The 12,341-nt window shown below is 30.6% G+C and overlaps 1 protein-coding gene across 1 annotated transcript in view; it reads right to left on the bottom strand.

Moving 5' to 3' along the window:
- LOC129970947 (uncharacterized) overlaps nt 1-12,341 on the bottom strand; it is a 39,785-nt gene that overhangs the window by 1,554 nt on the left and 25,890 nt on the right. Inside the window, exons 6-7 of the mRNA XM_056084501.1 lie at nt 7,463-7,823; nt 1,714-1,890 (exon numbers count right to left, since the gene is read on the bottom strand). Of these exons, the coding sequence (XP_055940476.1) occupies nt 1,714-1,890; nt 7,463-7,823 (538 nt within the window). The remainder of the gene's footprint in view (nt 1-1,713; nt 1,891-7,462; nt 7,824-12,341) is intronic.

Below are 12,341 nucleotides of genomic sequence, written 5' to 3'. Positions count from 1 at the left end.
AATTAATTAGTAAATAAATTAAATAATAAAGTAAATAATAGAAAAAATAGTAAATAAATTAAATAATAAAGTAAATAATAGAAAAAATAGTAAATAAATTAAATAATACAGTAAATAATAGAAAAAATAGTAAATAAATTAAATAATAAAGTAAATAATAGAAAAAATAGTAAATAAATTAATAATAGAGCTTAAATATTGATTTCATTATTTTATCGAATTTTGTACAATGAAAAAGACAAGCTAAGTGGTACCTTTCTGAATATTCATCCATATTTCTCTTATTTATTTTTAAATGTAGAGTTCTCCATATGATTTGTATTGCAGTGTTTCCATCAACCAGAAAAATGCTAACTCCTGCGCTATTTAATAACCGTAAACGATGGAAAACTAATGGCTTAGCTAAATCCAACAGCTAAAATTCTCTTTTCATAATGGAAACACTTGCAGTTTCAAGCAGTAGCAGCAGTGTTTAAATATAGGTTATTTTATTCTGGACTGTATAAATTACATAGAAATAAAGTCTCTCTCAAAGTGAATAAAAATTTGCCATAGAGCAGTCACTCATATTTTCACTAAAAATATAGGGAAAAAAAAAAAAAAAGAAAAAGAAGGGAAAAAAATGATTTCACATACGGGGATCCTATAATAATGTTTCAACATTGGGAAAAGGCAAGTGTTTATTAAAATTGTATAGTTAAAATGTGTTACTTTGCTTAAAATTTTTGTTAATATAATGGATGTTTTAGCATAATATACAAAGCTTATTAATGACCAACTTGGAATGTGCATAATTCTTTGATAAAGTCACATGTTGTGTGTGCAAGTAGTTTCCACAGATGTGGAAGTCGTAAAAAATCTGAAGAAGTCGCAGTTCTGTTGATAGATCAGTCTCGATATAGTCCTGCAGTCTGTCAACAGAGTGACCTATCGGTTGAAGAATATTGGAGCATTTCAGTAGCGAATGCCACGAAGAATTTTCTTCTTTTTGGAATAAAATAATTGCCACAGCGACTTAAATTCAGAAAGTGCAACTTCCAGCTTCAGCGAATCAGAAAATTAATCATAGTTGCTACCGAACCATGGATTCTTAAATTGATGGAGGATTGTAGCAGAAATATCGGTAGTACTTATCTAATTCCACTAACTCCGTGTCACAAGAAACAAGTTTTACAGAACACTAATGTCTACTGCATCAGTATTCTGTAAGACTGCAAGCATTTCAGTCTATTGCTAGGTTTGTATCAATACTGATTAGATAAGCGTTACTAGTAAGTTCCCATCCTCTTCAAGATGAAAATCATGGTAATTGATTGATTTAAAAAGCGTATCAAGGTGTAAGTAAAACCTCATAGGTAGATTCCAATAGGAAGACTACCTATTGTAATGGTTCTCATAACAAGACTTCGGAAAATTTTCTATAATTTTTCATTGATCATGGTCTATGTTTAAAGTTTTTCCACAGCTGCAATATCTTAGAAGTTAGAGACTGAAAACTGATTTTCACGCCCTAATTTTGGCTGTTTCTAACATAAACATTTTATGTTGCCAGATAGTAACGTAGTTATAACGGAATCTATCCTTGCCTTCCAGCTTACCGAGACGAATTTTTATATTTTGTTTTATGAAACATCGTACTAATGCGTAAGCTTACAGAATATTTATAATGTGTTCTCGAATAAAGTTTTAATATGATATCAGAGAATATCTTACTTTGTAACGCGCATCTTGCTGCCACTATTTTTCTATGCCGAGGCTTCATGAAACAATGATGGAAACATAGGTATGAAATTGACATAACGAGGCAGAAAAGGGCCATCACCCTGTAGGATAAACTAAAGGAATATTTTTCGGCCAAAAAACCACCGACTGAGCATCCAAGGATTTTTCCTGAAAAAAAAAATCCAGACATGACTAATTGAGATAATTTTCAAATAAATACTTTCTGTTTTAAATTTTTTATATTTATACATTTTAAAGCATTGATATCTTTCTTTAACTCATTTATAACAAAATGCTACAATGATGAGAGCAAATTAGTTATCATAATAATTTTTTAATTAATGACTTATAAAGCATTCATGGCTCCACAATGATTTTACAAGAAGGGCAATCATATTTTGTCGGTGCAGTTATGTAATTCAGAAAATTTCCTCAAGTTGGATTAATTCAGCTAATATTTTTAAAAAATGTGTGATTTTCATAAAATATGGTTATAAAAGTGTCAGCAAATCTATGATGTTGTTTCTGTACAAGTAGCATTAAATTTTGAATTATTATTATTGTGAAGCTAGGTACTAAAAATGATATTGCTTACCTTGACTATACATAACTCTGATATATCATATTTAATTCTATATATTAATTTTATATATTATCATACAGGTTTCTATAAATTTACAATACTTATCTAATATATAAAATTCTCGTGTCACAGTTTTCGTTGCCATACTCCTCCGAAACGGCTTGACCGATTTTGATGAAATTTTTTGTGCTTATCCGGTATCTATGAGAATCGGCCAACATCTATTTTTCATCCCCCTAAATGTTAGGGGTAGTCAATTATTAATTAAAAACTAACTTTCCCGCCAAAAAAATCTTCCATTTTCCCACCGCCAACTTTTCCGCCAAAAAAATCTTCAATTTTCCCCAACGTCAAATGATTTAGGCTTTAGTTCTTTTTTTCTCCCAACAGTAATGAGGCTAGGGTTAAGATTTTTCGGCGGATTATTTCAAACGATTCTGTTTATTTTCTTAATGTTTTATGCATTTAAAATTAAACATTGTTAATTAATCCATGTTTCAGATTCATTCTGAAGTACTTTTGAATTAAAATAGCACAGAATAAAGGAAATTAAAAATGTCTAATCTTCATAGCGTTACCCCAACTGGCGTAGAAAAATTCACGCATTTGCGTTACGTAAAAGGCGAAGAAAATTCACGCATGCGCACTGTGTTCTGATCGTTGGCATGGCAACCATTATCAACGGACGATTTAAATTACTTTTAGGTTAGTTGTATGCTTTTGTAAGTAAATTGTATTTATGTTATATATTTTTTGTATATGCTTATAGTTTTAAGTACATCGTTTTTTAAGTAGTTTTTTTTAACCTGTTTACAATGATTTAAATTATTTTTAGGTTAGTTGCATGCTTTTGTAATTAAATTGTATTTATGTTAGTTATATATATATTTTTTATATATGCTTATAGTTTTAAGTACGTCGTTTTTTAAGTAGTTTTTTTTAACCTGTTTTCAATGATTTAAATTATTTTTAGGTTAGTTGCATGCTTTTGTAATTAAATTGTATTTATGTTAGTTATATATATATTTTTATATATGCTTATAGTTTTAAGTACATCGTTTTTTAAGTAGTTTTTTTAAACCTGTTTTCGACAGATTATTTTAAACGATTCATTTTATTTTCTGAGTGTTTGATGCATTTAAAATGAAACATTGTTAATGAATCGATCCATTCATGATGAATCTGAGAAAATTTTGTTGACAAATGCTTGAGATATTACATAAATTAAGAAAGATATTCTTTAGTGCCCATAAAGTTTAAACGCTCAGTGACTCTATTATCAGTAATCATATTATTAAAAAAATGCTTTGTTTCAGTAAAAAATATTGTTATATTAATTGCAGATTAATCCTTTACACTTTAATTTAAAGCATAAATTCTACGAGGGGTAACAGAAAATTAGAGAGATACATATCACGTTATGACTGAAGGCCTTTATAATATTATGAGTGAATTATATGACTATCAAAATTTGAAGTTTTAAAATATTTTGCTGAAGAATAAAATATTTTGCTGAAGAAGTTGGAATTGCATAAAATATTTAATTATTAAAATTTTAACGAACACTAAGATTGGCGAACCGGCTGGTCGCCAAAGGCGGCTAGTTATATATAAATATATATGGTAAATAGGTAAAGTATTATAGTAGGTAAACTTATAAAACTATTAACAATATCAAACATTATATACACTATGGTTTATTTGGTTTAATTGTTTTAGGGACTGTTTTTTAAAAACAATGACGATATTTTGAGGGTAAACAATTGGATGTTCAAAGTTGAATAGAAGAAATATCAATTATCTTAATTTCCAGGCAATTTAATAATTAAGTGCATTTTTCTTGACTTTATATATGAATAAATAATGTATATGTGTTAAGTAAATATGTCGTCAGACAAGACAAATAAAAATTTAAAGAACGCAAGATCAAAATTATGGTTATGTCTTTGTTTCCTGTAGAATTACATAATAGTCCGAAATAAAGGATTAAGGGTTAACTATTTACTAACAGTGTTTAAGTGGGCAATTTACTTTGAGAAATTGAATCAATCACAGCAGAATACTTATTATTCAATAATTTATATAGAACAAATGTATCATAAAAATGTTTCTTGTGATGTTGCAAGAAAATAGCTATATTTTAAAATATGTATATTAGAGTTGATTTTTCATTGCATTATTTTATGTAATTAAAATTTTGTATGTCTTTTTATTTTTTTACTAGTATTGTTTTAATAATTTGCTTGCTCGTCAAAATTTTTGAGTGCTGAAAATTCCAACAGATTATTTTATACTTAGCTTGGTGTAAATTGGTTTTTTTAAGTAAAGTAATTTTAAATCTTTATAAATAATAAATTTGTAATGTATTATACTATAGTGTATATTATAAAGTATACAATGCTATAAACTTTTATATTTTTAGTTCTCTTCATTGTATTATATGAATCCCCATTTGAGCCTTAATTTGAATTTGAAAGCAGAATTGATTTTACTATTATTGATAGTTATTGAACTGAAACATGTCCATAAAATATTCAAGAATAAATTATTAGCAACATATATTGCATAAGAAGTTTGTGCTTAAGAACGAATAGATTTATAATTTTTGTTTAGCAATTCATTAAAAAAAATAATAGGGAAGACAGGACCTCGAAAAAAAAATTCTAAAGGAAATAATCTAATAATCTAAGAGAAGTAATCTAAAGGAAAGCAGAACTTCGAGATTAAAAAACGCGATAATATACTTTTATACACGCAATTATGTTATAGAAAGAACAGAAACTTTTAGAAATATAAGAAGCCGTAAAAGATTTTCACCATTGCTTACTTTGGAGACTGAACTTATGTTTAATAACCAGAAGAAAGAGATGATAGATATTTTTAAATCATGCTTTAAACGAAACCTAAAGTGAAAAATATAAGCAAATCTTTATTCAATAGTTATCAATTATGGAAGAAAATCCTGGGATTAGGCATGAGCAAAAACAATGGACACGATCTGAATGTCACTATAATAACAAAAAATTCTTCTATAAAATATATCGACAAATACTTTAAAAAATAATTAAAAATAGGGAAAACTTCACTTGAAATTAAATCGGTATCATTGAAAAGATGAAAATCATGAAAAAAATCTTATTTTCGTCCAGGAATATTTTAGGAAGTTGTATAAAAAAAAATACTCAAAATTTCGCTTAATTTTAAGTAATTAAATATTTAATTAAAATTTTATAAAAATGTCCAGATGTTCATTTCATGTTCCCCCCTCCATAGTACGTTTGTGGCAAATTTCTAGTTTTAATACTTCTCACTCTGCAAAGTGCTAACATTCAAACAAACAGAATGTATTCTCTTTCATTGTAATTGAACATTATTAGACCTATGAATGTTTACTTTGTATATATATATATATATATATATATATATATATATATATATATATATATATATATATATATATATATATATATATATATATATATATATATAAAGCATTCATTTACATTTGCTCTTTCGATATCATATTACTATGGCCACATGCCCCATATTTATCAGCAATCACAGCCAAATTATAGCCAATTTTTGGCTTCCTAATTTTAAAAACTTTGATTACGTATTTGCAAGAACGGAAAGAATTCTCATTTTGCATACAATAATAGCGTATTTAATAAAAGAATATTGAATGTAATATTGATCGTAATGCCTTTGCATTACATTTAGCCATTATGATCACATATCATCAATATATATTCTTCAATTTCAAAAGGCATGTTCATGTCATCCAGAATTCTTGTACGCAATAGATTATATAAGGATATTAGAAAATTTACTGATGCACTTACAATAGCAAATTTACAAAGGACATAGAATTTGTTCAGTTGAGTCAGCAAACAGATTTAAAGGGAAATTCTCTATTAGAAAAAGCAGTTTGTATCGTTATTTATTAAATAGAACTATTTTCATGAATTAAATTCTAATGTGATAAGATTTATTTTCTAAACTGCAGTAAGAGAAATGTCAAAACTGGTATGAGATATTAAGCAAGAGAAATACTATTTCCTTTGATGAACATAATTTATTATTTTTTTCTTAAAATAATTTCCATAACAGGCGGGAAGTTCTCTTATTTCTTTTCTTAAAGGAACTCTAAATGACGCAATGCCATTAACAATGACAAAGACAGACACGGTTGGTGCTGCAATGCATTGAATTGCACCATTCAAAGACTTATTTGAATAGAAATCAGCTACATTCTTTGGACATCCGATTTCTGCTCCAGGATCCCAAAATAAACAGCTGGGGGTGCTGACTCCAAAACAATATCAGCTGTATGATTTTGTATGTAATGAAAAGGGTTATTTCGGTTTTCGAATGCATTAAACATTATAATAGGATGTTCGATTATTTTTTTAACAGGTGATGATAAATGCTGCAGATTTTTCCGTAATTAGTGTGATTTTTGCAGTATTCCTTACTTGATAATTAGAAAAGGAAACTTTCTGAGGTAGTTTTCCGTTTCCGGGGGTCGTAAAAAAATCGCCATACTGTTGTCTTGATGTTTACTTAACTGTGCTAAACCTAACACGATTCATTACTACACTTATGGCGCAAGATTACACACACACAAAAAAAACCCAACCCTTTGGCGAATTTGTTGAAATTTTGGCGATTTCGCGAAAATAATTTAATTGCCGCCAACAACCCCCGCACACGGAAAAGTACCCTTTCTGATTATTAAAAACCTTTCACCCCCATTTCTTTACAGGAAGAAAGCAAAAGTTATTAATTATTCACTCAGTAATTTAATTTAGCGATAAACAATGGCTTTGAAAATCCCAAATCAGTGACTAAAACATCAGGCAAATAATTTTTTTTAAAGAAAACCTGATACTGAATTAAACGTCATACTTTCAATACCATTTTTTTTTTTATTTATTTTTACATCCTCTCAAAATTTACATTATATGTATCAATAAGTTTTTTTTTCTATTATTAATTATTTTTAAAAATATTCTAAGCTTATTTTATAACAATATTACACAAAATTAATTAAAATAATTTGTACCCATTAATCTCAGCTAATCAGCAGGTCAGCAAGTGATAAGATAAGACAATAAATTCATTTGCAATAGAATGATTGATGCTGCCTATACATACCTACTCCAAAATGAGCCATTGCCAATACATAGTGCATAGCTATTCTTTTTCCTTTGGTACTGTCGTGTTCGACAGAAGCCACTAAAGCTATCCATAGGATAGGGATGGTAAAGATTTTCATGGTCTCGAAGGGCACAGACCAATATAAGAATTGCCATACCTCCGTGAAAGAGAGGCCTGCTAAATGCAAGGAATGGAAGGCGAATGCTGTGGATATAAGATTGGCTTCTCCAATGTTTTGAATGAGATTTTTGGCAACACTCAGGAATGGTAAGGACAAGCCGAAAACAAATGATTGAAACGTTCCCAGCGTAATGTGACTGAAGTGAATGTGGTCTTGATACTGTAGAGGATCGAACACCTAAAAGGGACAATAGAATTGTAATAATATTACATATATAATTTTGGAAGAGCTAAATTTTTCAAAGTAGGAGTGACAGAAAAAAATTAAACAAATTGCAAAATTATGCAAAAAAAAACCCTATAAGGTATAAAAAAACCTGTTTTTAATTATTTATAATTAAAAAGTGAAATTAATAAATTTGCTATCCTTTGATAGTGCATAGATCATAGGTTCCCAAAGTGGTCCAGGTGGACTCCCAGGGGTCCATAGAAGACCACACGGGGGTCCACGTAGACGTGAAAAGAAAACAGGGGTTCACAAGTTGTAAGTGGGGGTCCAAGAAAAATTTTCTGGTTTTCATAATAAATAGCAAAAATTTTGGCTTGGATTTACTTATCAACGTAGGCAGGTAGCATCGGTAGGTACTCAAAAATATTCGAGACTCAGTTCAAACACAGAATTGAATGGAACAATAGATAATAGTACAAGTGTACACCACATGTCGAGACTTGTAAAGTGCCGCCCGTGCGCCCGCTCGTCCGGGATGCTTGTTTAGACCTGCAAAGGGATGAAATGCGATTTGCGCTGTGATTGCAATCTACATTAGTATAAATACGAATGCCAAGAACAAAACGTTACTCATTTGTTTCCTGATATATTTAATGTCCTGAGTGATTTTTTTTTACAGAAAGATCTATTCCATTTACAAACATTATTTCGGCGGCAGCAGATGGAGCTCCTGCCATGTTCGGGCGATATCGTGGATTTATAAGCCATTTTAAAAGAATAATACCAGGACTAATTGTAATTCACTGTGTCATCCCCCGACAACACCTTGTAGCGAAAAATTTGAGTGATAGATTGCACCAATCGCTTCAATTTATGATTAACACATTTAATAAAATAAGAAGCAATGCTTTGAATACCCGTTTATTTGCACTATTGTGTGATGAAAATAATGAAGTTTTCCAACGACTGCTCTTACATACTGAAGTACGCTGGTTGTCGAAAGGTGCATGCTTATCGAGATTTTACTCACTTTTCGAATCAGTGATAGAGTGTCTGGAAACTAAAGCACCTGATTTAAAAGAAAATCTGATCAAATATAAAGCGGACATTGCGTACTTAACAGATTTGTTCATAAAATTCAATGACGTTAACTTGCAGTTACAAGAGGATAGCCTTAATTTAATAAAAACAAAGGGTGTCATTTCGGCTTGTCTTGATAAATTGAAATTAATGAAGCAAAATCTTAGTCGGCGAGAATTCTCCCAGTTTCCGCACTTGTCACAAATAGAATGTCTTGATGAGGATATTCAGACATACGCTAAACATTTAAATACCCTGCATGATGACTTCAAAAATAGATTTGAATATATTCTGAAGATAGAAATACCACCATGGATCATAACCCCATTTGATGAAACGGAAGAGGCGAATGTGGTATTACAAGAGGAGCTACTTGAGCTCAGCACCAACGAGGAACTGAAGGTGAAATTTAAAAAAGGCTATCAAACATTTTGGCTGCAGGCAGAAATCCCTGAAAAATATCCTGGGCTGTGGGAAATTGCGAGAAATTTTTGATAGCGTTTCCCTCGTCATATCTTGTCGAAAGAAGTTTTAGTGCCGTTACCAACCTGTTGACAAAAAAAAAAAAAAAGAACAGATTGAACATCACAGAATGGGGGGATTTGAGATTACTTCTTACAAAACTGAAGCCAAATATTGATAATTTGCTGTCAATTCATCAAGTACATCCGTCTCATTAAAAGTATGACTATTTTTTATTGTTGATTTACATTTCAGAGTTCATTGTTGATTTTTTGTCAATTGTTGATTGTTTCTAATAATAAATGTTTATAATTTTGTATAACCACAAGTATCATTTTTATAAATAGGACACAAGAAAATGTGCTACTTTTTTTTTCTTCTTAACACCCCCAATTTAGGGTGATATTTTTTAGGAGTTTTGGGAATACAGTAGAAATGTAGCAGCAGGGGGTCTACCGAAAGTAGTAAAACTTTGAAAGTGGTCCACGAGAAAAAAAAGTTTGGGAACCTCTGGCATAGATTGTCTAAGCGACACTCAGTTTCACTGTATGCATTTGGAAGCATTTATGGAATTATCCACTGAATATCAACAATGATAAACCCAGCATATTACTGTAAGCATCTGATACACACAATTTTTCCACTGCCCCATCTGGAAAGAAACTTAAGAAACTTAATTTTAAAAATCACATGATATGATTGCTACGTGAAATTTTTTTCATTAAATCATGATCAATCCACTCATAGCGACATCTATCTGATTTTAAGAAATACTGTAGCGAACTAAATTTTAGGAGCCCTGTGAGTAACATGTAGCATCGAAAAACCAACATTACTCAAGATTATTCTTTAAAGTGATTTTCTAATATGCCCAAGAGCAACTTGTAATTCAAATTAGTTATAAAAAATATTATTTGAATGAGTGCTTCTAAAGAAATTATTAAGAGATATCGAAATGTGATGCAAAGCCAACATTCGTATTTGCTTGTTTTTTCAAGCAAATTTAAAAATTTTATTTGGGAATGTCAGAGAACAATAATTATCAGTCATCAACAATCTGGAATTTTGGATATAGTTGTTAAAATAATTAAACAATTTTTGACAAATCGAAAATAAAAAAATAAAATCAACATATTCCTAACGATACAAGATAAAGATAGACGCAGTTATGCAATTAATAAATAATTATCATTTTACACATTCTGAGTTCACCGTAAAAACACTGTATTTAATTGCTTATATTTATTTTGCAGTTATTGAACTAATTGCAATTAGAGTTACAACAGACTATTAAGAACTAACTTTATGAAAATATGGATCCAGAATTGTTCTTTGCGAAAAATGTTATATCGTGTATTTTAAAATGCATATATATATATATATATATATATATATATATGTAGTGTACGGAGCGTCCCCCTAGCGGCGTTAGCGGTAGGGAGCGTCATCCTAGCGGCGTTCCCGGTACGGAGTGTCATCCTAACGGCGCTCGCGTCGTCTCTCAACAGCCAATAAGAAGCTATCTGATTCCCGCTCTAAGAACTGTGTTCGGTACTGTACTAGCGTCCCTCGATGTAAAGCGGCCCAGCCGTTCGTCCAGTTCATTAAATTTGTTTATGTTAAATTAGTGTGTGATTCTCTTAATATGAGCCATCTCTACGCATTAATCTCAACCGGGCTTTCCCCTAGGGCCCGTGAGAGATATTTAATTTGATATATAATCCGATTAGTAGAGGCATGTTTTTCGAGCCAGAGTTAACATACCTCTACATGTGGGGGCTCGGTCCGGAGTGCAATGACCTCGAAAATAGAAAAATAATCTTCGATCCTGTAAGAAGCTGGGAATTTCACCATTAGTTTTCGTCGAATTATCTTCGGATCGGCAGTGGCCGACAAAATATTTCAAGAAAAGTCTTCGAATCGGCAGTGGCCGACAAAAATTTTCAAGCAAATCTTCGCTTCGGCAGTGGCCGACAAATTGTGAAGTTCCTGCATATTATCTCAACGGATATAATTGAAGAAGAACAGGTAGGAGAATTTTCTATATCATTTTGATTAAAGAATCTTGCAAGCATTTATTTTAAGATTTGTATATTTGTGAATGACTTTTTCAAGAAAAAGAAACTGTTTGAATGTGTTTATTTTAGAAATTTCTGTTTTGAAGAAATATTAGCATTATTATTATTATCGTTATTATATTGGCATTTGTTATTAGTGAAAATAAAGGCATATTCAAAATGTTTAAAAATACAAAAAAGAAAGATTTAATTATTGTCGCTGAAGTAATAGGTGAGGTAGTTCCGGAAAAAACAAATATTGTGAAGCTTAAACAAATTATAGAAAATAGCCAAGCGGCTAAAGATGATTTGGAATTTGTTAAAGACATTATCATTTCAACTGTAGAGGAACGCGAAAAAATAGAAGCAGAGGAACGCGGAAAAATAGAGGCCGAACGAGCGCGTGAAGAGGCAAAAAGAGCGCGTGAAGAGGCAGAAAAAGCGCGTGAAAAGGAAAGACAGTTTGAATTAGAAAAATTAAAACTAACTTTAGCTCATGAAGAAAGTATGAGAAACGTTCAAGCGACCGGAATAAGTAGTCCTAACGGACCTCCTCAAGAAAATCATGCGGAGTCCATCGAACAAATAATTAAAAGCATCCGCACATTAACAATGCCAATACCAACTAAATCAGAAAATTTCAATTTGTTTTTCAATATTTTGGAACGTGCTTTCGAAACAAAACAGGTTAAAACTGAATACAAAGCCGAAGTCCTTCTAAATTTGTTAGGCGAGAAATGCCGACATGTTTTGTTATACGCGAACGAAAGCGAAATAAAAGATTATGACGAAATCAAAAGAATAGTGTTAAGAGAATTCCAACCATCTGCTAAAGAATGTTGGGATAACTTTCAAGCCGCCAAAAGATTTAAAGGGGAAAATCACGTGCAATTCGTCTCAAGATTAAAAGCAAATTTAGAATATTATT

The sequence above is a fragment of the Argiope bruennichi genome, chromosome 1 (assembly GCF_947563725.1).
Source record: "Argiope bruennichi chromosome 1, qqArgBrue1.1, whole genome shotgun sequence".
In the NCBI taxonomy this organism is placed as follows: Eukaryota; Metazoa; Arthropoda; class Arachnida; order Araneae; family Araneidae; genus Argiope; species Argiope bruennichi.
This window is presented reverse-complemented; position numbering and strand designations above follow the sequence as displayed.